Genomic DNA, 26,525 nt, shown 5'->3' on the forward strand with positions numbered 1-26,525 from the left:
TGCCCATGACCCAGCGTTGACAATGCCGAGCATCATGGTAGGGACCTGACCATGACCATGAAGAGCTGCCCCACCAACCCGCACCATTTACCTCTGACTCTTCCATGAGACAGAAATAAAATTCTACTGGATTTTATCCCCTGTATTTAGGGAGCTTTTCTTTGTGAGTTCAGCCCTGCCTGATACAAACACAGAGCCTTTGCTCTGTGCCAGGTGCTGTGCTGGGAAGTGCCTGCCATGCATTCTCCCATCTCGTGCTCACAAGTTAGGTGTTATTAAGCACTCATTTTAGGAATAAAGAAACTCCAGCTGAGAGAGATTACATAAGCTGCCCAAAGTCAAGGAGACTCTAGCAGCACAGCCTGGACTAGAGACTGCAGCCCATGATTAACAGAAACTAAGTGTTCAGAAGCCATGGGTACAGGAGGATGCTACCTGGCTCTGGAGGGCCTATTAAGGCACAGAGTTGTCCCATGTGTGTCACAGGCTAAGGGGCGGTTGGGGCAATTCTATTTTGATGTTCAATATTTGACTACAGTCTCTCTAGCAGGGTCCCCCAGCCTGGTTGTCTTCAAAACCCAATTCCTTCCTAGGACCTTGCCAGTCCTCCTCTGCTCTTACCTGAGAGTCTCTACCTGCCCACAGCCTACCAGAGCCTCAGGGCAGTGAGGCTCCAGTGGGCAGCCCTCAAATTCCAGGTGCATAGGGTTAGCCCTGTACTCCAGGATGTTGGTCAGAGCAGCCAGGTCTGCGAAGGTCAGAGGGAAATTGTGGAAGGGAAGATGGTAGGGGAGGCTTTGGGCAGTGAGACTGGCCAGCTCAGCCTCCTGGGTCTCAGCCACATAGTGACACAGCTCCACCACCTTTGGCCCAGTGTGCTTGCGGGTGGCCAACTTCTTTAACACTTGCACAACAGTGGCCTGCCTCACGCTCACCCAGGCGTCATCTCCTTCGGCCAAGTGACTGAGGAATGGACGGCAGGTGTGGGATGCTAGGCCTGCCAGGAAGGTGGGGAGTTGGTCCGAGAGGCCCAGTCTAGCTTTGGTCCTCAGCACCCAATGGGAATTGAGGGTGACATGGCGGGCGAGTGTGTCTTTGTCCACTGTGGAGCTGGCCATCAGGTACAGAGCAGCGAAAAACTCCTGCAGACTGAGGTGGGCAAAGGCGTAGCCTGTCTCTGGGTACCTGGGGCTTGTGCAGACACAGAAGGAGGTCAGCAGGTTATGGGCAGCCCCAAAGGCCATCATGGCCGGAGGGATGTCTTCTGCATAGAAGATAACCTTCCCGGTGTCCAGGCCTCTCAGAGCCACTTCTCCGAGGCCCAGCAGGGATGTGGCAGGCAGACTCCCAGGGAGGCTGAGAGAAAACACCATCTGCATGTACAGCTGGGTCACAGTGGGCAGGAGGGCTGCAGACTGGCCTGGGGGACTTCCGGGGAGCAGGTGGCGGAGGCAGAGGCAGGTGACTTGGCACAGTCCAGGCACAGTGCACATGCTTCGGAGAGGCCCATTTGTTCGCAACTCTTCGAGGGCCATTTCTGGTGAAGGCTGCTCATGGAAGAAGTGGCTCATGTACTCCTCCACCCGCAGCCCATCAAAGCCCCAAATGTGGACCATGGCTGCCTCCCTGGGCAGGCAGGCAGGCAGCTTCCCTGGACGGGAGGTAGCCATCACCCAGCAGCCGGGCAGGAGGGTCCCACAGCAGAGGCTGGAGAAGAGGGTGAGGACAGAACCTGAGCCATCAGGACCCAGGGTCTCCTTGCTAGAGCAAGACTGGATGGCCTCGTCCAGCCCATCAAAGATCAGCAAGACTCGACTGGCGTTTTCCTCTAGGTACTGGAAGACAGCATCGGGGCCCGACTCAGGGCTCAGATACCCATCAAAGAGGAGTTGGGGCAACGTCAGAAAACGTGTGATCAGGTTGAGCTGGCGAAATTCAAAAAGGAACAGGGCCTGGAAGTGGTCCAGCTGACCATCAGCCCACTTCTGGCAGAGCCGCCGGGCCAGTGTGGTCTTGCCCATGCCAGCCTTCCCCAGGAGCACAGTCACTCGTGGGCCCTTGTGAGCCCTGAAGTTGAAGAGGTCCTGGACACGCACGTCACTGACATCTTCTGCCTTGGGGTCCCCGATAGAGGCTCCCTGTTGAGTGTCCAGAGGAGCTGTGGCCCGACTCCACTGCAGGATGGGGGGGACGTAGACGTGGTGGGAGGCAAGGGTCTTCTCTGGCAAGGAGCATTTGGTGCCACAGTGCTGCTGGGCAGTGGTTTTCAGGAGTTGCAAGTACTTCCTGGCCAACTCTACAGGAGGCAGAGAGATGATGTGAAGGCAGGAGCCTCTGCCCTCAATCCATGCCCCCTGACTCTAAGATTGGACTGTTGGCAGCTTCTAGCTCCAGCTGTGTGTTATGGGGACAGAGTGGCAAGGGCATAATAAGGGTTCTAAGGCCATTCAAGTCCCAGAAGGGATCGGTTCCACAGTAGCATGGGCTCTGGCAGCCACTCACTCGGGGGGTGGGGGGACTGGTGATCAGGGCTCTCTGTATTCAGCAGCAGAGCAAGTGACATGAGGTTTTCACTAAGCTGGGGGAGGGGACTTGCTTTGCAAGATCTCATGGCCACAACCTCTCCTGGTGTATCTGAGTCCCTCCCCAGGGTTTGTTTCAGTTCTGTGATGTCCAGGAGTGAGCTCTAAAAGCCCATGCGCCTCGAGTACAATCAGACTGTGAGACCCCCTGGCACCAGGTGTTAACCTGTATCTTCCTGGGTCACTGGAGGTCTCAGGTGGCCCAGAGAAGGACTGGGACCACTGTGGGAGGAGACAGCATCTGTTTTGTACAGAAGTGGACTCTCCAGCTGTGCCAGTGGTTGGCAGTGTGTATGGCTTGGGGATCAAGAACAAGGATTGCTCTGGACAAGTGGTGGACAGTGACAGAGGTTCCCTCTTCTCTCCTCTGCATGGCCTGGCCTCTACAACTCTGTCTCCCCATGGGCCCCCAGGATCTCTGCCCTGAGGACTTCTCCCAGGCATCTACATCATCACTCATCCCTGCTCACCCCCAAACTGACTACTGAGGGCCCAGGCCTGAGGTCAAGCTGGTCACCTCCCTGGGGTGTCCCTGAAAGAGCTTGGATAACAAGGCTGTGACCCACTGGATACTTTCAGCCCTTCCCTGCCAGTCCCAGCCCTCTCCTCTGCCCACCAAGACCTCCAATCCTTCTCTATTGGAAGCCTGAAAGATAGTCATTGGGCCCTGGGGGCTGCCAGCCAGGGATAGGGTCCAGAATCTGTGGCTGGGCCTCAGGGCAGCCCAGTCCTTCTGTTGGGGCCCCTCCCCAGCCAGCACCCACCTAGCTGTTGCTTCCGGCCATGCTTCCGATGGGGTGAAGACCCACAGCTCTGATGAGGGCGCTTGAGGCCTGCAAAGAGTGAAGGAAGGGGTGGAGGGGCAATGGGGCCTGGACAGCACCTTTGGGCTGCGTCATTCCACAAACAGGCACAGGCAGACAAGCGCATCACATTCAGGGACCCGGAGAAAACGGGTGGTGGGCCAAGGCTGCATCCATACCAGCTCCTACTTGCAGAGGGGCCCCAGCATTGGGGACAGGGCTGGAGGCTCTAGTCCCACCCAGGATGAGGAGAGCAAGCCCATAGCTGGGAGCCCCAGAAATTCTCAGACACAGCTGTCTCTCCACCAGGCTCCATGGAGAGTTGGTTGTGCTTGGGCTTGGCCAGGTCTGTGACCTGCTCCTGTGTCAACTATGCAGCACCCTCATTTCTCATTACCCGCATTTCCTCACTTTTCTGAATGATGTCACGAGGTCTCATCTGGTTACATGGAATTTCAGTCTTTTTAATGTCTTTTTGGAAGAGTGTGAGAAAGGAAGCAGGAGAACAGGAAGGAAGGGGAGAGAGAAATGGGGGAAGAAGAAAGGCAGGAAGACTGGGGAGAGAATTTTAGGAGAGTAACATCCTCTAAGGCCAACAACAGCGACCAATCAGAACAGCCACTCGTGTAGGGCTGTAGGTGTTCAATTGCAGGAAGAGTGGGTATCCTGAAGAGGAGCTGGAACCAGTATGAGAATATTTCAGTATTTTAACAACTCCTATTCGCCAGGGACTCACTGGCTGAATATCGTCAGACCTGGTCACAGCCACGGGACATGCACCAGTTCAGTGATAAGGAAATGGATGAGGGACCTGGACACAGTTTAGCTTAGATTATAAGGTAGGTGTTTCCTGTTACCAATCACCCTGGGGTGTAACTGCCATGCCAACTGTAATAAAACAGTGGTGTTGATATAGGAAGAAAGGCTCTGAGACCCATGAATCGCGAGGCGGCCACATTTGGTTGCAGACTACTCCAAACTCTGTCAGTGATTTGATCAGAGGCTCCCTGGGTGTGGAGAGCAGTCATGGGTGTCAGACTGAGGGATCCTGGGAGGGATGGAGGAGCCTGATTCAAGCATGGAGAGACGGGCCCTCAGGCTGGGGGAAAGGATGTGGGAGCAGGCTTTCCCAGTGACAATGATGCCAAACAGGGGACCTGGAGGTGGCTGAGGGCTGACACCTGCAGACTCTCCTGGCAACACCTAGTTAGACCCCCAGGAACAGGAAGTCTTGAAAGAAACAGGCAGGCTTTGAAAGCTGTAGCTCTGGAGGGGGGTGGGTTAGGGGACGGGGCATGGCCCATGTGATGAGGAAAGATGGCTGTCACCAGCAACCACCAGCCTCCTCCAGACTTAAGTAGGGACTCAGCAGCACTCACCAGCACCCTCACCTGCCCCCAACCCCAGGTCTCACCACAGTGAAGCTGAGGTCCAGGCTGACCCTCGTTGCCAGCTCGCAGCTGTCCAGGGAATTCTGCAAGAGGCAGAAGAGAATGCACCACACGTGTGGATGGTGGATACCAGGCAGCTCAGCCTGGTGCCTGCTCAGGGCTCAGGCTGCAGTGTGGGCAAGGGGCAAGGAAGGAATAAACTTAACACTCGGTTACTTTCCCAGTGGGAAAGCTGGTGTTGAGCTCAGAAGGTGGTGGTGGATGCATCTGTGCATGGGTGCACACGTGTGTGTCTATGCATACAAACACATGCGTGTACTGTGTGCATCTGCATGTGTGTACATATGTGGACACGCCCCTCTTGGCATTTCCTACACTCCAACAGTGGTAGGGCTCTTGGAAGAGTCCTGCTTCCTATCTAATTCCTCTATTGTCCCTAAATGTCTTGTTCTTCCCCTTGGTGCTGTGCAGAGTGCCCACGCAATGCCCACTGACCTGAGCAGAGTTAAACCTGCCTGCCTGTTTGTAGAGGACAGAGGGCTCTCTCTGTCACCGCTCTGATCCTGCCACAAAAAGAAACCTTCTGGAGTTGGGAGTGGTGACTCATAGCTTTAATCCCAGCTACCTGGGAGGAGGAGATCAAGAGGATCGTGGTTCAAGGCCATGATGGGGCGGGGACGGAGGGGATGTTAGTTAACTAACAAGCTGGGTGTGGTGGTTCACATTTGTAATCCCAGCTAGGAGGATCATGGTCTAAGCCTGGCACAGGCAAAAAGAGTGAGACTCCATCCAAAGAGTAACTAAAAGGGCTGGAGCATGGCTCAAGTGGGCGAGCTGCTGTCTAGCAAGCCTGAGGTCCTGAGTTCAAATCCTAGTACCTCAAATAAAAAAAGGAAAAAAAGCAGCAGCAGCTTTGTGGGCATTATGGGCCACTGGAACTTCTGGTTGGAAGGAGTCACTTGGCCTTTCCTCTCTTGCCTTTTGGCTCGGTGAGCAACTGGACAGGGGCCAAATGGCAGCAGGGCTCTCCAAGGCCAAGGTGATTTTGTGGTATTGGAGAATTTGTTTTGAGGAGTGCCTGAACTGTGTGATTTTCTTCCTGACCCTGCGCTGCCCTGTCTGTGTGACTTGGTGGGTCCCGGGTGCTTCCACACTGGTCCTTACCATCTTCCTGGCCCCAGGTGCTCAGCAGTGGTACCTCCACTGCCAGCGGCACCTCCAGCTCCATGCACACACAGTGGATCAGCGACTGCCAGGTGGCCAGCCCTTGGGCGTGCAGTGTGCTGAGCTGCTGGATGACCCTCTGCTCAGGATCAGAGGCCTCGTCGCTGGAGCCCAGGTCCACAGTAGGCAGGAAGAACCTCATCTTGGCACTCAGCCATTCTGAGTTCCTGCTGAGCAGCCTCACCAGCCAGCTCCACAGGTTCCTGGTGCCCAGCTCCAGGCTAACGGGGTCCATGTGGAGCCGGCCCTGTGAGGGGGAAGGGGCAGGTGAGCTGAGGGCAAGGTTAGGTGAAGGGCAAGCCAGCTGAGGGGACAGTCAGGAACCATCCCCCAACCTGCGCAATAAGTGGCCTCTGGGTCAGTTCCAGAGACTTCTCTGCTTCTCATCTCTTCCCCATCTATAGCATACCCCAGCTTTCAGGAAGTGTCAAGTTCATTACTATAGATGATCCCCTGAAGACTCCTTATTTGCATGGACTGTTTGTGGTGCTCTCAGTCTGGGTTGACTTCATGGTAGAGACCTAGTCATCCCCCAAATTTGTTCTTTCTTAGTACTAGGACTCCTGAATAATCCCTGGTCATCTGGCATAGACTTGACATCCCAACCTCTCTTACAGGCAGAGGTAGCTATATATCATTAAATGGAATTGCGTTCGATCTTTTTTTTTGGCTTCTTCCTATTAGCTGGAATGTGATGGCTAGACCTTGGGCAGCCATGTTGGATCATGAGGTAGAAGCCAGTGCAGAGGAAGGTTTGGGGAAAGCTGCCCACCTTCCCTGGCCTCTCTGACTTTCAACCTTTACTATATGACAGTCAAATACACTTCTATTCTGTTTGAACCATTGTAGCTTAAGGATTTCTGCCACTTGAGTGAACTCTAATCTTAGTTAATATGAACCATCTCTTCCCTCTGCAAACTAATTCTCTTCTAAAGTGGAACTTGCGAACAGTTCGCCAGTCGGAGTATCAACAGAGGGCAAAGGGCATTTGCACAGCAAAAGCCCACATGATGTGCAGTCTCTTTGATCCTGCAATTCCATTTTCACTCTCTGGCCTTAGGAAGCAGTCATAGGCCAGCTGGTCACTAATTCCCAGTGGTGGGCTCTGGGGCTGACCACAGAGACCGTCATCCTCCTCTCTCTGGGCCTTTGACTGCATCACCCACCCCAACCCTTTGAAATTGGGTGCGGCCATGAAACTATACTAAATATACTAAAAGTGACACACGTCACATCTGTGCAGATGTTTTAACAGCCAATGTGTGATTCACTGTGCTCTTCCTTGTCCTCTGCTCCAGGGACCAGCAGTATTCCAAATCATAGCTACTCCTTTAGCCTGGGTCTGGAAGCTAGGGCGATGTGGACTAGAGCTCCCAGTCCATTCACCATGGCAAAGAAGCAAGAGCAGGAAATGGACTTGGGAGGATGTTTGTTACTGCAGCAGAACCTAACTGATACATTCATCGTATGAGCTTAAGCCAGTTTTTCTCTATCTGGGCCTCAGTCACATTGGGTAGGTGAAATGCTCAAGGCTCCTCCTGATACTCTGTGATTCAATGATTTTCAATGATATTCAATGATTCTCATTCTCATACTGAATAGAGGCCAAGGACAGTTGACTTGTTGTGTCAGAGCAGCCCAAATGAGACAGATAGAGGGACCCGAGCCTACCTAAGGGTATTTGACTAGGAGTTAAACACTCTTAAATACTGCAAAGGATGTTAATGATAAGTCTTTCTTATAAGCACTCTATTATTAAAATAAAGTAAACCTTTCCTTTCAAATAAGCTAAGCCGTTGGGGGCTGGGCTTATTTGACTTGAGAAAACTATCCTCCAGCTAATGAATCCCTAACTCCTGCTCCAAGGGCCCTGCTCCAGCAATGACTGCTTCAGACAGTTTGCTCCAGCCTCAGCCATTATAACCTATAGACCACCCTGCTCACAGTGCAGCTATTCTCACTGAGAGGGCTGGAGCACTTCTGGCCACTCAACAGAAAGCTTGTGCTTGGTGCAGTGTAAGGCCTGGATTGGTCCTCATGTAAAGGCGTGTGATTATTCCTTACGTAAGGTTTGCAACTGGTGGAAATGGAAGCTATGGTGTGATTAGTGTAAATTACAACCCTACATTTGCAGACTCCCTGCTTCCTGGCTACAAAACCAGGCTCACTTTTTGAGCCAGCCAGGAGATACCATCCTCTGCTGCCCCCTGGTGTGGCAACATTAGGTCCAAGAAAAGGCTTCTCTCAGCTGGGCATGATGGGGCACACTCGTAATCCCAGCACTTGGGAGGCAGCAGCAGGACGATTGTGAGTTCAAGCCCAACCTGAGCTACATAGTGAGACTGTCTCAAAAAAAAGAAAGAAGGAAGGAAGTTAGGAAGAAGGAAAGAAAGAAAGAGAGAAAGAAAAGAAAGCAAGCTTTTCCTAAGTGGTCTTTTCTTGCTTACTTGTCTTTGTCATGGGCGCAGTGGACTGAGCATGTAACACAGAGAGGAGCTGGTGGCAGTGGCAGCAGAGTGGCAGGAAGGCCATGGTGGTCGTACTGGCAGCAGCAATAGCAGCAGGAAGGTGGCTGAAAAGTTCCAGAGAGCGACCAGGCAAAGAAGGCAAGAAACAAAGGCAGCTTTGATGCTGAACAGCAGAAGGCTGTGAGGAGCTGAAGGTGAGCTCTCCTGGTCTTGTTCTCCAGGCTACATCCCAAGGTTGACCACTGCTGCCCCCAGCTGCTGCTAAGAGCTGAGGGTAACACTACCTGCTGAGTGCCCAGCTATGGGTGACCAAGGCCCAGGGTCCAGGGCAATAAACCTCTAAGCAGAGCACCTTGAGCTGCAAGTCTCTGGTGACTCGCTTAGTGCCACCAGCCTCCAGCGTTCATGGCTGTAGCTGTAGCTGAGTCTGTCGTTCAGCTCACAGAGCATTGGCACTCAGGATCCAGGTCTGCCAATGTAGTAGAGCTTCTCATGCCTTCTCGTGATTTCCATGGAGTAGAGCTGGAGGACCCAGACAGCTGCTTGGTGGCAGTGGGGTGGAGCTGGGTGGGGAGTGGTCTTGGCAGTAGGAGGGGGGTGAAGGAGTGGACAGGCCAGAACAGAAAGGGAGGGGCAGGAGAGGTCAACCCGCCTACCTGGCTTCTTGATTCATAATAGATGTTGCAGAGTCCCCACGGAGAGGGTCTCCTGGGTGTCTGGGCACTGTCCTCTGCTCTGCACTTTGCAGGCTGTTTCCATAGTACAGGCCCTAAGGACAGAGGAGATCACCCCACTCTTCAAAACCCTAAAAGAAACCATGGCGTGAAGAGGACATTGGACCCACGAAGGACCCTCACCTTCATGTGAGATCAAGTTCTTAACCTCCCTGATATCACTTCCTGCCCTACCTGGAACAGGAGATGCCATTCTGCCTCCTCTCACTTGCAGCCTGGGGTGTCACACTGTGGCTCGAAAATCCTGCCAACTGATCTTGGCCACGGAAATGAAATAATCATAACTGTAGGTGCCCCTCTCCCCCGTATAAACTCCACAAAAGGTTACGATCTGCATTCTTTTTTCTTATTGCATTGCACAGTATTTTTTAAACAATAGATTAAACATTCTTGTTAAAGGGAAAACAGCCCCATCCATCCCTGCATTACAAAGTGTGGCACCCATTCCTTTCCAGTGCAGTGTTAGAGACCTGGCCTAGGGAAGCAGGTGGCTAAAAAGTACATGGAAGCTGGGTGCCAGTGGTGGCTCACACTGTAATCCTAGCTACTTGGGAGGCCGAGATTGGGAGGATCACAGTTTGTAGCCAGCCCAGTTCAAGAGATTCCATCTCCAAAGTAACCAGAGCAAAATGAATTGGAGGCATGGCTCAAATGGTAGAGTGCCTGTTTTGCAAAGGCAAAATCCTGAGTTCAAACCCCAGTCTCACCAAAAAAAAATCAATAAATTCAAAATGTACATGGAAGAAAGAAAGAGAGCTGGGCGGCGTGGCTCAAGTGCTGAAGCACCTGCCTAGCAAGTGCAAAGCCCTGAGTTTGAATCCCAGTACTGCCAAAAGAAAATAAAGGAGAAGCCAAAGATCAATACGGGCTCTCTGTTCATTCTGTGGAATGTGAGGAATGCAACTAGAAAGTTCCAGAACTTTAGAGAAGTCCATATAAATAGGGTGCACTCGAACACGGCTGACGTGAGCACTGTATTTAGAAATAAGAAAGAAGAGGTCTTGTTCAAGAGTCTTGGGGTACTCCTGATATTTTTTAAACCACTGCTGTTGAATCCTAACAGGAGTGAGACAAGTGCATGGGGGTAGATACGACCTTGCTGTGGATTCAAGCTTGTGTCCTACCCTGAGGCCCATGGCGCCGGCCCCCAGTGTGATGGCACCTAGCGATGGGGCCTTTGGGAAGGTCAAGAGGGGCGAGCGCCCTTTTAAAGAAGAGACGGGGTTGGGGCGGGGCGGGGCGGGGGGGGGGGCTCGCTCTCTCTCCGCTGCAGAGGGAACTGAGCCCTCGCCAGCCCCCGTATGTGCTGGTCCCCTGATCTGGGCCCCCGTATGTGCTGGTCCCCTGATCTGGGCCCCCGTATGTGCTGGTCCCCTGATCTGGGGCTTCCTAGCTCCAGAACGCTAAGCAGTATGTCTGTCATTGAAGCCACCCGGACGATGGTAGTCTGCCGCAGCGATCCAAAATGACTACGACAAACCTGCCTGTGACCAAGAAGAGGGAAAAAATCTCAAAGTTAGTGTGGAAAGAGAAGGCAATGCCACTTAAGTTACCATAGAACACTTCTGAGAACTCAGTAAAATTATTTTAACGGCCGGACGCCAATGGCTCGCAGCTGATCCCACCTACTCAGGAGGCAGAGAGCAAGAGGATCGCAATTCAAAGCTACCCTGGACAAATAGTCCTCGAGATCCTAGCTCAAAAAGTCCTTCACAAAAATGGCTGGTGGAGTGGCTCAAGGTGTAGGCCCTGAGCTCAAACCCAGTACAGTACAGCCAAAAAAAAAAAAAAAAGAAAAAAAAATTGTCATTGGGAGAAAGAAAAAGAAGACTGGCCCATATTCCATCATGAACCATTTTAAGTTACAAATGGTAAAGGAAAAAACTAGGGGCTGTGGGTGTAGCTTGGTGGCAGTGTTTGTTTAGCATGGATGAGGGCCTGGATTCATTTCCCAGCAACACACACACACACACACACACACACACACACACACACACACACACCTCTGAAGGCAATTATACAATTATATTAAAAGGCTCTTTATTGGGAAGAGCAGGAAGGCAATATTAGGAAGGCTTCCAAACATAATAAAGTGTATTATAAATGATCATAATTAAAACTTTTTTAGGCATGGTGGTTCATGCCTGTAATCCCAGCACTTGGGAGGCTGAGGCAAGAGGACCTCCAGTTAGAGGCCAGCCTGGGCTGCACAGCAAGACCCTGTCTCAAAAGAGCAAAACAAGAGAAAAAAAGCAAAAAACAAAACTGACTGAATGTGCAGCTCAGGTGGTAGAGTGCCTGCCCAGCAAGCATGGGGCCCTGAGTTCAAACCTCAGCACCACAAAGAGAATAATTAATAGTAATAATAGGGTACTTGGATCCTTTAAGGTACTTGGATTAAAAGTAGAAAAACTTGACCAAAGGAATAGAGTCCAAAGGCACTTCACATTCCCTATGTATCAATGGTATTGAGAGAAAAATGGAAACAGTTATTACTTAAAGGTTTCTGGTAACATGAGTGTTCCAATTTAAAGAATTATGTTTGTTTATTTATTTGTTATTTACTTATTTATTTAGGCATTACTGGGGTCTGAACCCTGGGCCTTGCACTTGGTAGGCAAGTGCTTTTTTACTTGAGCCAAACTCCCTGTCCTTTTTTGCTGTATTTTTTTTTTTAGATAGGATCTGGCTGGTCTTGGACTTTGGTTCTCCTACTTCTGCCTCCCTGGTAGCTGGGATTATAGCCATGAACCACCACACCCAGCCTTAAAGAATTATTTTCAATTAAGTCAAATTAAATTTTTTTGGGTTGAAATTAAAAACACAACCACATAGTGTTTTGCACCCACATTGGATGGCTATAATGAGAAAAAATGGACAAGTTTTGATGAGGATTTGGAGAAACTGGAACCAGTCACTTTAAGAACTGGCTTGGTGGTTCCTTGAAATGTTAAACCTAAAACAATTCCACCCCTAGGTCTATGCCCAAGAGATATGACAATATCACCCCCTGAAAACCTGTTCACGAATGCTCAGGCCAGTAATATCCATCATAGCAAAAAGTGACATCAAGCTGGGCGCCGGTGGCTCACACCTGTAATCCCAGCTACTCAGGAGGCAGAAATCAGGAGGATCACGATTCAAAGTCAGCTTGGGCAAATAGTTTGTAAGACTCTATCTCAAAAATTTCCATCACAGAAAAGGGCTGGTGGAGTGGACCAAGCAGTAAGAGCGCCTGCCTCGTAAATGTGACGTCCTGAGTTCAAACTTGAGTGTGGCAAAACCAAAACAAAACAAAATAAACAAACCTGAAATCAAATCAAATATCCAACAACTCATGGATAGATAAACAAAACAGGTGTGTCTATAAATGAGATGTTATTCAAAGATAAAAAGAACAAAGTTTATCTGTCATGAAAAGACAGACATTAAAGATCACATGTTTATGATTCTATTTCTGTGAAATGTCCAGAAAAGGCAACTTCACAGAGACAGGAAGTAGACTGGTGGTTGCCTGTGCCTGGGGTAGGGTTTGAAATGACTCTAAACGGCCCGGATGAACACGTCCTAGAACTGGATTCTGGTGGTGGCTGCAGAGCTCAGGAAATTTACTACAAATCATTGAATCGTGCACTTGAAATGGGTGGATTTTACAATATAAAAGCTATGCCTCAATAAAGTGCTAAAAACAATGCAGTATAAGTTAACAAGTTCTAATAAAATGTTATCATCCACTAAAACTTTTCTGTGTAGAAAAAAATGGTGAGGAACAAAATGAAATCAACAAACGTGGAAAGGTGTTCGTGCCACATCCTGTCTCAATATGACAACAGGCTGATTTTCCTGATTATAGAACAATGACTGTAGCAAATTAGTCAACAAGTAAGACCAACAACTTCATGGAACAGATGACAAAGGCATGGGAACAGGTGCAAATGTATTTTACATTTATGTTTAAAATTGCTCCAAGTAAAAGATGTCTAAATTGCCATTACTTATAAATTAACAATCTTCCCGCAGTCATACAGACAAAGACCCAAAGGGTTCACGATACTCCTGATGGTGAAATGGCTGAGAAACTAGCTTGTCTCTCTACTGCTGGTGGAGTGAGTACTGGGGTTCAGATCCTAGGGAAGGTGCACCCGCAGCCTGGTGGCCCCGTTTGTATCTCCTCAGCCTTCACCTGCCCACACCTGGCTCACCTAACCAGTGGCACATGCACCTCCTCAGCCAGTGGCTGACAGAGCTGGTGTGCAACCAGTGGCCCCACTCTCTCAGGTAAGCTCAGGTAAGTGCAGTGCTTCTGCACTGACTTCCTCAGCAGGATGAAGGTCCAGGTGCCTGCAGTGTGACCTTGCTTGACAACGTGCCTTTCTGGGGGGTCACAGGGAAAGGACAGGCCTTTATCAACCTGTGCTTTTTAGCCCACTTTATACCATAGATTTTTTATTATTTATTTGTTTATTCATTCATTCATTTTTGCAATACTGGGATATGAATTCTGGGACTCACGCTTGCTGGGTAGGTGCTCTGCCACTTGAACCGAACCACCAGCCCCCCTTTCTTTCTTTTTGGCTTGAGTTATTTTTCATATAGGGCTCACATTTTTGCCTGGACCTGGTCTGGACTGTGATCCTCCACACTTGGCTTATTGGTTGGTATAAGGTTTTCCTAACTTTTTCAAATTGTGATCCTCCCAATCTCTGTCTCCTGATTAGCTGTGATTATTGGCATGCGTCACCATATCTGGCCTTATTCAAACTTTTGATATGCACATTTTAAGAAAAAAAGCATACATGTTGACATTAATAACAAAAATAGAAATTTCCTCAATGTGTAAGGAAGACAAATACATGATGATAAAAATGATTGGCAGTGGCTTACAAAAATGGAAGTCCCCTAAACAATGTGAAATACTAAAACAGAGATAGGAAGACAGTAAAGAGGATAAATATTTGCAGTAAGTATGACTTATTTGAAAATTAAAAAGTAATTCAAACCTATTGAGGAAATATTTCATCCTACTTGCTAGTTTAACTTTGTGTGTGTGTGTTATGACATCACTAGTAAAGTGGGGGGGCAAAGTTGAACGATGTTATAAATAACTGCCTAATGCCCAGCAAACACCTTTCAGCGTTATTTTATTTATTGTTTGGTGGCGGTACTGGGGTTTGAACTCAGGACCTTGTCCTTGCTAGACAGGCACTCTACCTACCACTTGAGCCCTGTCCCCAGCTTTTTGATGCCTCTATGGGCTTCACATTTCCAAAACTGAGCTGTGTCTCTCTTCCCAGATTCTTTCCCCCACTTCCCCCTGCCTCAGTGATGGGCAGCAGCCTGCTTCCTGCAGCTCAGGTCAAAGTCAGCTTCACTTTCCAAGGGCACCGCAGAAATTTCTTCCTCCACACCTAGCCAGCGTCTAGGCTTGGTCATTCTTGGACTCCTGCGCCGGCCTCCTCCCTGGTCTCCCTTCTGCCTGCCCCCAACATTCTTCACCAGAGGAAAAGCCAAAGTCCTTCTCAACACATGATGAAAAGTTTTGTTTTGTTTCGTTTTGTTTGAGACAGGGTTTAACTGTGTCGCTGTGGCCAACCTCAGACTCCTGAGCTCAAGTGACCCTCCTGCCTCCGCCTCCAGAGCAGCCTAAGTTACCAGTTCACTTTCCAAGCTGAACTTGAGAACTTTACACTTTTCCTCATTGTGTTGGCTGTTTTCCAGTTTTGTTTTGTTTTTTCATTTTTAATATTTTGGTTTTCTTTTTTTTTTTGAGTGGGTCTTGCTGTGTAGCCTGGGTGAGCCTGTAACTCTGAACCCTCCTGTGCTTCCCCAGTGCAGGGATCACAGGTCCTGGTCACCACTCCCAGCTCTTATAATTCTAAATCTCCTCACGTCTTCCCATTTCATGTAGTTCATTTTGTCTTTTCTCCTCGTTATATTTGACAGCAGTTAGTATCGCTCTCTCTTTTTCTCTCTCTCTCTCTCTCTTTTTCAATACTGGGGTTTGAACTCAGGGCCTACACCTTAAGCTACTCTGTCAGCCCTTTTGTGATGGGTTTTTTCAAGATAGGGTCTTGCAAACTATTTGCTGGGGCTGGCTTCGAACTGTGATACTCCTATCTCTGCCTCCTGAGTAGCTAGGATTTACAGGTTTGAGCTACTGGCACCAAGCCAGTATCTTTCATGTTAAGGAAAACAAACTTTAAGAAAACATATTTAAAATTTTTTATTTGCATATACTAATTGTACAAAATGAGTTTTATTATGACATTTTCATGTATGTATGTGATTTACTTTCATCATGTATTACCCTGGGTCTCTTTCCTCTTTCCACATAGTCCCCCTTCTGCTTTCATGTCCTTTTTTGTCTAATCAAGAGCAGGGTTCTGATGTAGGTGTTCACGTCTGCACACAATGGTCCATACGCCCGTGCACCATGTGCTCACCGTCAGGGCAGAGGCATTTCTGTTTCTTTACACTTTGTTCCCACTGACTCATTCTGCCAGAATTTCCCTCTGTTAGTTTTGTAACTTTGCCTTTATTTCTTTCTCCTTATTTACCGAAGTTGTTCAAGCTTTAGTACTTGGGCCATTTCTAGTTTTTTTCCTTTTAAAAAATAATAAAAGAAAAACACTTTTGGCCAGTTTCCATAAATTCATATCAACTATTTATATTACTAAATAGATCCTAATTATAATTTGGAACTGAGTCATGTAATAGAGGGTTGTTGTTAAGCCTTTTTATTTTACTGTACTGTACAAAAGAATAAATCCTACACAATTTCTGCTTCAGAAAATAGGTTCCAGATTTTTTTTTTTGCTTGGCATATCATATATTTTTAATTCCATGAATATCTGAAAAGTGTAGTTTGTGAATAAAGATAGATTTCTCACATATTATACTAAAATAAAGTCTACAGGAGACCAAGATTTAAAAATTAGAAATTTAAATTATGACAGCGCTTCAGAGAGGTTAGATTTAATTTATCATGAAGTGGTGCAATTATATTTTTATATGTGTTATTTTCACAACAAAAAAGTAAAAAATTTTAGGTATTAGAACAAAACATAGGCAAAAGTACTTTTTAAAAAAATAGTTTCTGGGCTGAAGGTGTAGCTCAGTGGTAGAGCACCTTAATGTGTGAGGCCCTGGTTTTCATTCCCAGCATTGTAATCAATCAGTCAGTCAGTCAATAAAATAAAAATAATTTCAGAATAGGGAGGACCTTGCTAAGCATGACACAAAACTAAGAAACTGTAATGGAAAAACTGGATGAAATCAACCAGATATAAAAAGTTTTGTGTTGCTCCAAAATACAACAAATAAAGTCAAAAGACAAATGACAAACTGGAAAAATATCATTTAGCTCTATCACAAAGACATAAATGTTTTTAATATATTGAGTTACTACAAATAAATAATAAAGAGATCAACCACCTGAGAGAAAAGAGGGCAAAAACCATAAAGTTTACAAAAAAGAAGGCCAATGACTCTTAAATATATGAAAATATGTTCAACCTCATAAACTATAAAACAAATATATTAAACAAAAAAGATTTGCCATTTTCTAGCTCATAGATTTGCAAGGACATTGCATAGTTGGTGGGTTGTGAATTAATTGGCACATTGATGTATTACTAGCAGGAGTATAAACCAAAATCTGTCTCCTACAATTGTCACCCAATGATTCCACACCCAGCACTTCAGCTACAGATATATTCAGAATGTGCAAAATAATATACACCTAGAGATATTCAATGTGGCTTTGATTCCTCTGAGGGAAGACTAGGCAGCCATTAAAAAGAAAGAGGCAGAACTATATGGAATGATAGGGAACAGTGTCCAAGATATATTAAGTTAAATTTTAAAAAGATCAAGGGACAAAACAGGGTACATAATATCCTGCTTTTGTGTAAAGAGGGAACAAATGTACAGGTTTACAAATACATGAATATTTTCAGAAGAAAATTATAGTAGAAATTGTCCCAAGGAAGGGAACCTTCAGAACATTATACCACACACATGTTATCTAATCAAATTTGATTTTGAAACATTGACTATATCTGTTACCTTGACTGTGCTGGTTGCAATGAAAAGATATGTCCATATTTACTTGATTTGAGGTTATGCATCAAAGAATGAGACAGTCCCACACCCCGCGTGCTTCCATGGATGTCACCCACCACGGCCAGCTGTTGTTTAATTTGCGTAAGAGTTTTGAGTTTCACGTTATCCAAACACATAAAGTTTTATTAAGGTTCTAAAGAAAACAGGACAGCAGGGCTGCTACAAAGGGAACAAAGACTCCAAGTCTTCAACTTGCTTTTTAGTACAGGGACCTCTGGCTAAAGTGTTACCTACTCCCAAACATATCCCAGAGATGACAGACAACAGGCTCCGAGGAAGGCAAAGGAAGCCAGAGTCACACAGTCAGCTGGAGCATTCAGGCATGTGGATTTGAATCCAGTGTTTTTGCTGCTCCTGGTCCAGACAACGAGAAGGAAAGAGGCACTGGGGGGGCTCTGGTCTGAGGGGTCTTCAAGGGAGGCTCACCCTACCCCGTCTTCAACTGTCTTACAGACAACCCCTCCCCACTGATTTGCTCCTCGGGGATCTTTCCTACTGCCTTGGAAATGCTGGGATGGAGATGTTACAGAAGGGAGTGGAGAAATAAAATCCAGACCTTTGACCTTGCTGTTTCCTCTGCCTGGAGAGCCTTCCCACCTCTAGTGCGCCCACCCAACATGCGCGTGCGCATGCTCCTCTGGTTGGAGATGTCTCTCAAACCCTGCTCTGGTCTGCCTCCTTTCTGCCTCAAGCTTCTAGAAGCTTCCTACAACATCCAAGATGGTACTGTGAACTCCACAAAGCTGATACCCATCGGGGGTTCAGGAAAAGTTCTTGGCCTTCATCACTGGTCCCTTGCGCCCTCTCCTGCACCTGCTAGCCTGCTGGAGATGCTACTGACCCCACCCCCGCCATTCTTTCACAGTCCCCGACTTGCACACTGCTTCCTCTGCCTCACCCTCCCTGCCCCTGACTTTCCCCATCTTGCAAACTTCTTGTAACACCAGCTCACCCCTCCCTGCCTCCTCAGGAAAGTCTCCCGTGGCCTCCCCAGTCAAGTTCTGAGTTCTGACCTCTCACTGGCTTCCTTCCTTGGCCCTCTCCCCCTCTCTTTCCTTTCTCCACAGTTGTGGAGAAATAATAGACGCCCCAGGCGTCTATCAGTTACCGACTGTGTGACTGCTGGTCACTCAGCCTCTCCATACCTCAATCTCCTCATTTGTAGAATGGGATGTTCTAGGCCGGGCTCCTAGAAGCAGAACCTAAAATGGGGGTTCTTAGAGAACTTCTAGATTGACAGGTCTGGAAAACAGGGTGAGGAGACAGGCATCACCACCCAGGTACCTCTGGGTGAATTAAGGCCACAAACACAGAGTGATCCTTTGGAGGTGGATGACTCCACAACGGGTGAGGGCCATGGTGTCTGTTATGGCGTCACAGTAGCAGCTCCATGGCCAGGTGGCCATGAGATGAGGCAGGTGAAATCGTGGACATGGCACCTGGTGTGGCCTGTAGGCCACTATCCTCATTTCCTCTGCTCTGTAGCCCAGGGCTGGGTCCAGGAAGGAAGGGGAGCATAAGAGAGGATGAGTGTGAGGTCACTCTGGCTGGCTTTTCCTTCCTGGCCCAAGCTTAGATTTGGGCTCATAGGCGTGTGATAGGGAAGAACAGAGCCTCCGTGTCCTCATCTGGGTGTGCGGTTTCCACTGGCCTCCTCTGTTGCGCATGTTTCAGTGGGGTAACAGTGATGTGTGTGTAGGGGGGAGGGTTGTTTCCTTTTAAACTACCTTCTCAAGTCAGATGTGGTGATATATGCCTGTAATCCCAGCAGTTGGGAGACTGAGGCAGGGCAATCATGAATGCATGGCCAGCCTGGGCTACATATGCCTCACTGTCTCAAAAAAAACAAAACCAACTAACCAAACAAAAAACCATTATCTCTATTGTTGCCAGAATGGCAAGGCCCTGTAAAACATAAACAGTGCTTTATAAACTGGAAACCAAAGCTCCTACAAGGAAAGGGACCTGAGCAGGTCACAAGCTGGAGAGCTGCAGGTGCCTGCGACCTGCAGGTGCCTGCGACCTGGGTGGGTATGCTGCATGAACCTGACTAAGAGCGATGGGAAATGAGAAATAAGACACACACAGACATACAGACATACAACAGAAAAGCTGGGGACGGGAGGACTGCAGTTCCTGATGGGAAACGTGAGCACCTACCAGAGCCAGAGTGTTTATTTTATAGGTCAGTACAAGGAAAAGACTCAGGTAAAAATCAAGCTTTAACAATTCTTGATGCAAGGTGAAAGGAATGAGGTTTGGTGGGCTAATTTTCCTAAGGCTAATTAAACTTAATTACAGCACATCAGATCTGGAATCATCAAGGCACGTAGGACACCTTATCTAAGGTAGTGACTAATCTCGCATCAGGGAGTCTTCTAACAGTTCTGGTACTTTATCTAGTTTTGCATCAGGGGGCTGGTATGTGGACACAGCAGGTTGTGGTCTTCAAGGAGATGTGAGAACAAAGGTCAAGACACCAGGTACTGGGAAAAATATGGTAGGAGAGGCTGTACAAACTCATACCATGGAGAGGCTGTGCAAACTCCGTTTTTCCCCAGCCCAGGGTTCATGCCTTGTCTCCAACATGCAGGCTTAACAAACGTTTTCATGTCCATCTCCCAATCCTGTGGGCATAGAAAGGGGGACATACAGACACAGCCTCTGGAGTCTAGGCTTCAGGGCTGGATTCTTGTTCCAAATCTAAACAAGGCCTCTCTTATCATTGGAATCCTAGTAATATGGATCCCAACCTGCATCCTGCTACCTCCCTCCTTGCTGTCACTTTCCTACTGAAGGTTCAGATCTCTTCCTCCCCACAAGGCCTCTGGGATTTCCCTGTGTGCCCTCCTCTAGTGCCCTATTGCTGGTCCTATCCTATACTGGCTGGCATACCAGGTGTGCAAGGTGACCTTGCTTCTTCTTAGCCCTGGTCTCTTAGGCCCAGCACCCACAGGAAGTAGACAGTGGCTGGCAAAGCCTTAAAGGCAAGGTTCCTGCCCCACACATTCCGGTCTTCAGAAGCTTCTCCCTGGATCATCCAGAGCAAAGGTTTCCAAATTTGTAGGCACATTCAAATTACCTTGGGGTGAGGGGGCAGCTGGGATTCTACCAGGCCACACTGCAGACCAGTTACAGCACAATCTCTGGGGTAGAGCACAGGCAAAGGCTCTTTTGGAGGGTCCCCAGGTAACTGATGTGCTGACAAGACTGAGAAATCCCGTGCCAGGCTGCTTGTGGCACCAGTTCTGCACTCCTACCCTGAATCTGGTATCCTGTTTCTCCAGCACACCAGGGTTTGGTGATTCCTGCCCTCCCAGCAGCTCCCCAAAGCCCTAGGGACCCAAAGGCCATAGGGGAAACCATGCCTAGATGGAGACCCCAAGGGTGTCTCTAAGGGAGGCACTGACTTCAGCCTGTCCTTGGCACCTCAGGCTTTAGCTGGGAGGTTCTGCCAGCTCCTGTCCTGCAGGCTGGACTCAGCGTGCCACACAAAAGTGAAAACAAAACCCAGGGTTAGAAATCCCCTCCCCCCCGCCCAGCTCCCGAAGTGGGGCCAACCCTGCTAGCCTGGTTTGGAAGGTGAGGCAGGGGACAAAGAAAGCCAGATGTGAAAGAAAGACATCTAGGATGCCGAGGTCCCTGGCCTGGAAGTTGGCTTGCTCACTTTGTAGGGCACACTTGGGTGACTGAGAAGTCACCAACACTGTCCATTCTTTGACCCCATGACTAAACTTCTCTCCCAGAAGCCACATGGGAGAGCCACAGGGCTGGAACACATGGTGCTATGAACTGAATGTGTAAGTCACCCTCAAATTCTTAGGTTGAAATCTTAGTCCTTCATGTGATGATTTTTGGGGGATCTATGGGAGGTGATTAGTCACGAGGGGGAGCTCTAGTGACTGGGGATGCCCTTATCAAAGACCCCAGAGCACGCTCTAGCCCTCTTTGGTCATGTGAAGATGCATTGAGGTGTCAACAATCTGCACCCTGGAAGAGAGCCTCACCAGAATTCCACCCTGTTGGTACTCCGACTCCAGACTTCAGCCTCCTGGGCAGTGAGAAACATGTTGCTATGGTACTTTGTCACACCAGCCTGAATGGGCCGAGGAAATTCCTGCAGCCACATTTGAATAATGCAGATGTCCATTATAAGGTCGGCAGAGCCATGCTAGGGACTGTGGGCACAGTGGGGACACTGTAGGACCACTGAGATGCAGCCCAGATAAACGAGACACACTGCCTAATGAGCTCCACACTAGGACAGTGGTCTGTGGCAGTCTATGCCAGCCAGCTCCTGGTTCAATCCCCAGCACCACAGAATAGAATAGAATAGAATAGAATAGAATAGAAAATAAAGCCTAGGCTGAATCCTAACTGAAAATGATGCTGCCTTCAGTAAATGGTAGTTTTGAAAACGAAATGATCATTTCTGCATATCTCTATTATTTTTCTGCTTACAGATGCAGCCTCACTCATTTGGAAAATTCCAAGCATTGCAGAGAGACACAGCAAGAAGTTTCCCCACACTCTCCCTTTAGGGATCCTGTACAATTTCCTTGGCTTTTTACCGTTTGAGGACTACATATATATATAAAAACAACTAGAACATCGCTTAAGTTTTTTCCTAGAAACCATGTCACTTTCAACTTTATTTATTTATTTATTTAGCACTACTGGGGTTTGAACTCAGGGCCTCACATTTGCTACTTAGGCAGGTGCTCTACTACTTGAATCACTTTGCCAGTCCTTTTTTCTTTTTCTTTGTTTTGCAGTACTGGAGCTTGAACTCAAGCCTACAGCTGGAGTCACTCTACCAGCCCCGCCCCCCCCTTTTTTTTTTGTGATGGGCTTTCTCAAGATGGGGTCTCACGAATTTATTTGTCCAGGCTGGCTTCAAACCTCGATTCTCCTGGTCTCTGCTTCCTGAGAAGCTAGGATTATAGTGTTAACCACCAGTGCCCAGCTTAACTTTATATTATCATTCACCATGAACTGAAGGGAACCCCTAAAAGAAGCTCTTGGAAAACAAGATTGTGCTATGAAACTGTACTGAGCGATGCTGCCGCTGCGGCTCTGACCTGAGGTCTGGCCTCCCTCATGGGGAGAGAATTATAGACACCCCACACTGTTCAGTACTTTCTTCCTGACTAATGAGGAAGGACATCTGAGAAGTGAAAAGGGAACAGCTTTCCCATTTACGATTCGATTTCACCAATGCAGGTCCTTATCCGGGGACTCACTGACCCGTCCATTTCAGTGACAGGCTCCTGAAGGACACAGATGTACCAGGCACCTCAAGAACTCAAGGACATCAAAAAGCTGGCTACTTCTGTCTTCACACAAGACACCCTGACAGATCTGAATGCCTCAGAGAACCCGAGCTCTCCATGGCTCTGCCTCCATTCCCTCCACTTGGCCCTGAGGGAAGAAGGGACCTGCCAGGGCTGATGGGGTTTGCTCACGGTACAGACTCCTTCCCTCCACTCAGGCTCCATGGGGCAGGTACCTTTCCCACCCCAGGTCAATGCCTCCAGCAGGGCTTGGCATGTTGTTGGTATTCAGGTGCTGAATGGATCCATGACTACAGGGTGGGGCCACAGCCAGCGTCGAGGCTGTTGGGACCCACCTCACCTGAAGCAGGCTGAGAATGCCCTTCCCTCGTCCTGCCTCCAAGAAGTGTCTGGGGCTCCCTTCCTTGTGAGGCCTAACCTCCTTCTCCCTCTTCCTCCTCCTCCTCCTTTCTCTTCTCTCTCCTCCCTTTCTTCTGGGAACAAATGTAACACCCCCGCCTCCACCCCACGCACACAACCCATGCAACATCCTCCCTCATGTTCTGGTCATTGTTGATCACCTTGCACACAGTTCCCTTCCACCCCAAATCCTATCAAGGTATTTCCTTCCCAATACTTCCTGCCCTAAGAGGAATTCTAGTAGCCAGGTGCCAGTGACTCATGCCTGTAATCGTAGATACTCAGGAGGCAGAGATCAGGAGGAGCACGTTCAAGGTGTAGGCCCTGATTTTAAACCACAGTACCACAAAAAAAAAGAGGAATTCTAGTAAAAACTATCAGAAGAATTAAAATGTCACACCTTATTTGTTTTTTCACATAAAATGGGGAAATACTCCACATTCCATAGGAGAGACTTAATGTAATTGTCTGACAATGGGGGGAATACAGCTCAGCTATTCTGACAACCATGCCACCATTTAAAATGACAAAATAGATATTATAGGGTAAAAGCTAATTTCCTTAATATATAAAGGGCTTTTACTGTTCAGAAAGAAAAAGATCAACAACCCAAAAGAAAAGTGGGATATGAACAGAAAAGGATATGAACAGACAGTTTATGGAAAAGGACTCACAGGTGCCCCTTAACCATGTAAAAAATATCCAACCTCATTCATTCTGAGAGACACGAAAAATCCACTTATTCGTCTTCAAGAATTGCAAATGTGAAAAAGATGATAACGTGTATGCTGACAGGATGTGGGTTGTAAGCACCTTCACACATAGCGGTGGTAGTGAAAATCAGTACAACACTTAAGGACAGTGATCTGTCACATTCATCCTTGACCTTGCAAATCTGCTCCTAGTTTCTCTCTTTCCTTCTTTCCTTCCTTTCTTTCTTTTCTTCCTTCTTTCCTTCCCTTTCTTTCTTCCTTCCTTCTTTCCCTCCCTTTCTTTCTTCCTTCCCTTTCTTCCCTTTCTTCCTTCCTTCCTTCCCTTTCTCTTTCTCTCTTTCTTTCTTTCTTCCCCTTCCTTCCTTCCCTCCTCCTTCCTTCCTTCCTTCTTTTTCTCTCTTCCCTTCCTTCTCCACTTCTCTCTCTCTTTCTATCTTTCTTTCTTGGTGGTACTGGAGTTTGAACTCAAGGCCTTGCACTTGCTAGGCAGGTACTCTACCACTTGAGCCACTCTCCCAGTCTTTTTCTCCTCTTTTTTTTTTTTTTTTTTTTTTTTGAGATAGGGCCTCACTATGTCATCCAGGCTGGCCTCAGCCTCTGGAGTGCTGGGATCACAGGTATGTGCTATCATGCCCAGCTCCTGGATATTTTTCTTAAAGATTTATCCCACATGTGAAGAATGATATCTGACCAAGGATGTTCATTACAGTACTATCTGAAATAGCAAAAGACAGGAAGTAATCTAAGTGCCCAAGAACAGTTAAGTCAATGACAAAGCAGTCATATGACAAAATAATTGTTGAAAAGAAAGATGGGCTTGGGATGCAGTGAGAAAGGGGGATATATGTGTATGTGTGCAAGCATATGTAAGTGGATATGTGTGTGTATATGAGGATGTACATGTACATGTATATGCCATGTTTGTAAAGGTCCTCTTAGACTCTCTTTGGAAGAAGACACAAGGACCTGATGACACCAACTGCCTTCAGGGAGGGAATTGTGAGGCTGGAGACAAGGGGAGGAAGGAGACTTGCTTTTCGTCATAGATCTTTTTGTGTGTCTTTCATTTTTGCTTATCCATTCAACAACTGATGAATGGATAAAGAAAATATGGCGTATTTACACCTTGGAATATTATTCAGCCATAAAGAAAAATGAAATTAGATCCTTTGCAGCGAAATAGATGGGAATGGAGATTATCGTGTTGAGTGATATAAGTCAAGCTCAAAAGATCAAATATTGTATGTTCTCGCTCATTTGTGAAACCTGGTCCTAAAACGATTGATGATGATGATGATGATAATGGGACAATTTTTGGGAGGATGAGTGGGAAGAAGTAGGGGGAAAGGAAAGGATACAGAGTGGTGAAGAGGGTGAAAGCACACTGCAGATATACGTATAAAGACTGCATAATGAAACTCACCAAATGCTGTTTGAAGGGGGGGGAGAAGGAGAGGGACAATGGGAATATAATGGGCGGGTGAATTTGTTCAAGGTACACTGTACCCATGTACGGAATGAGCACAATGAACCTCCCTTGTATTGCTAATGTATGATAAATCAAAAGTTAAAAAAATTTTCCACATTAAAAAAATATGAATATACACAAGCAGAAAAAAACTGGAGGCACATCTCACCGGAAGTGGAAGGCCTTTGAGATAACCGCAGTGTTTCCTGGCACACTTGACATTCTCCTTTGTTAGACATCAGTGGCATGCCAGCCAAAGGGCTACTAAAGCCTTCTGGAGAAGAATCCCATGTCTGGGAATGTCTGGAGGACTTCTGAGTAACTCCCAGGATGGAGCCAAAGCCCATCACATACGGGCTTGAAGCAGGTAGGAAGAATGAGTGAACTCATGTCTCCCAGTCTCCCACCTCCCTACCCCAGGAAACAGCTGCTTTTGTGCCCTGGTCAGTCAGGGTAAGAGGATGACAACATAGCAGAAAAAGAGGTGGGGTCAGAGGTGGCCAGCAGAGCTCAGTTCCCTCACCTCCACCCTGAGAGAGCCCTCAGGGCTTCCCTAAAGAGCAGGATCAGATCACATCAACTCTACCAGCTCTCAAGGACACAGGAAACCCCAGACCACATGTGGTAAACCCGGTCATGCCTATTTTAGGGGGGACAAGTGGCACATGAAGCCAGTGCTGCCATGCTTCCCCACTTCTGTCTGGTTTTAGGTACAGTCAAAGGCTCCCCTCTCTCTAGACATCCTGCACCAACAGCCAGGATGATCGGGTTTTCTGTTTTTCCTTCAAATTTCTGTTTTTCCTTCTGGCTTTCCCTCCTACAGACTCAATTTCAGTTAAGTAGGTGTTAGGCCACTAACCAGCACTCCAAAAAATAGATCCAACAAAGAAAGCAGTTTATGTCTTGACAACATCTACAAAAGTTTTGTCTGGCTTTGTTTAGCTTTTTTAGTACTGCAGGTGGAATGCAGAGGCTCATCTTTACTAGAAATGCTACATCACTGAGTGTACCCCAGCCCCCAAAGTTTTGACAGAGTACACACTTGCATTAATTTGCTCAGTCCCTACTCCAGTCCTATGCTGGGATGGTGTATTAAATGTGACAACAAATGCCACAAAGCAGGTGCACTGACACAATAGGAATTTGTCATCTGGAGTGCTGGAAGCTGGAAGTTTGAAATCTAGATGTGGGCAGGGCCAGGTCCCTCAGAGGCACTAGAGAAGGCTCCTTCTTGGTCTCTTCCAACTTGCAGTGGTTGCCAGCAGTTCTCGGTGTTTTAGGACTCATGCTGCATCATTCCAACCTTTATCTCCTGAATGTGGCTG

At 47.7% G+C, this 26,525-nt stretch overlaps 1 protein-coding gene across 12 annotated transcripts in view; it reads right to left on the reverse strand.

Annotated features, from left to right (window-relative positions):
- The window catches only part of Nlrc5 (NLR family CARD domain containing 5), a 74,766-nt gene that overhangs the window by 46,247 nt on the left and 1,994 nt on the right, over window positions 1-26,525 (reverse strand). For 3 of the 12 annotated variants that reach the window (XR_012441951.1, XR_012441950.1, XM_074055961.1), the window contains exons 1-5: window positions 9,125-10,210; window positions 5,941-6,247; window positions 4,800-4,859; window positions 3,347-3,415; window positions 622-2,296 (exon numbers count right to left, since the gene is read on the reverse strand). Coding sequence is in view for 9 of the 12 variants with exons in the window: in XM_074055961.1 (XP_073912062.1) it covers window positions 622-2,296; window positions 3,347-3,415; window positions 4,800-4,859; window positions 5,941-6,235 (2,099 nt within the window). In the remaining 3 variants the exon portion in view is untranslated. Of the gene's footprint in view, window positions 1-621; window positions 2,297-3,346; window positions 3,416-4,799; window positions 4,860-5,940; window positions 6,248-9,124; window positions 10,217-19,852; window positions 20,816-26,525 lie in introns of those variants that run through there. The other 9 variants (XM_074055960.1, XM_074055962.1, XM_020164611.2 and 6 more) reach the window with 8 other exon arrangements.

The sequence above is a fragment of the Castor canadensis genome, chromosome 15 (assembly GCF_047511655.1).
Source record: "Castor canadensis chromosome 15, mCasCan1.hap1v2, whole genome shotgun sequence".
Classification (NCBI taxonomy): domain Eukaryota; kingdom Metazoa; phylum Chordata; class Mammalia; order Rodentia; family Castoridae; genus Castor; species Castor canadensis.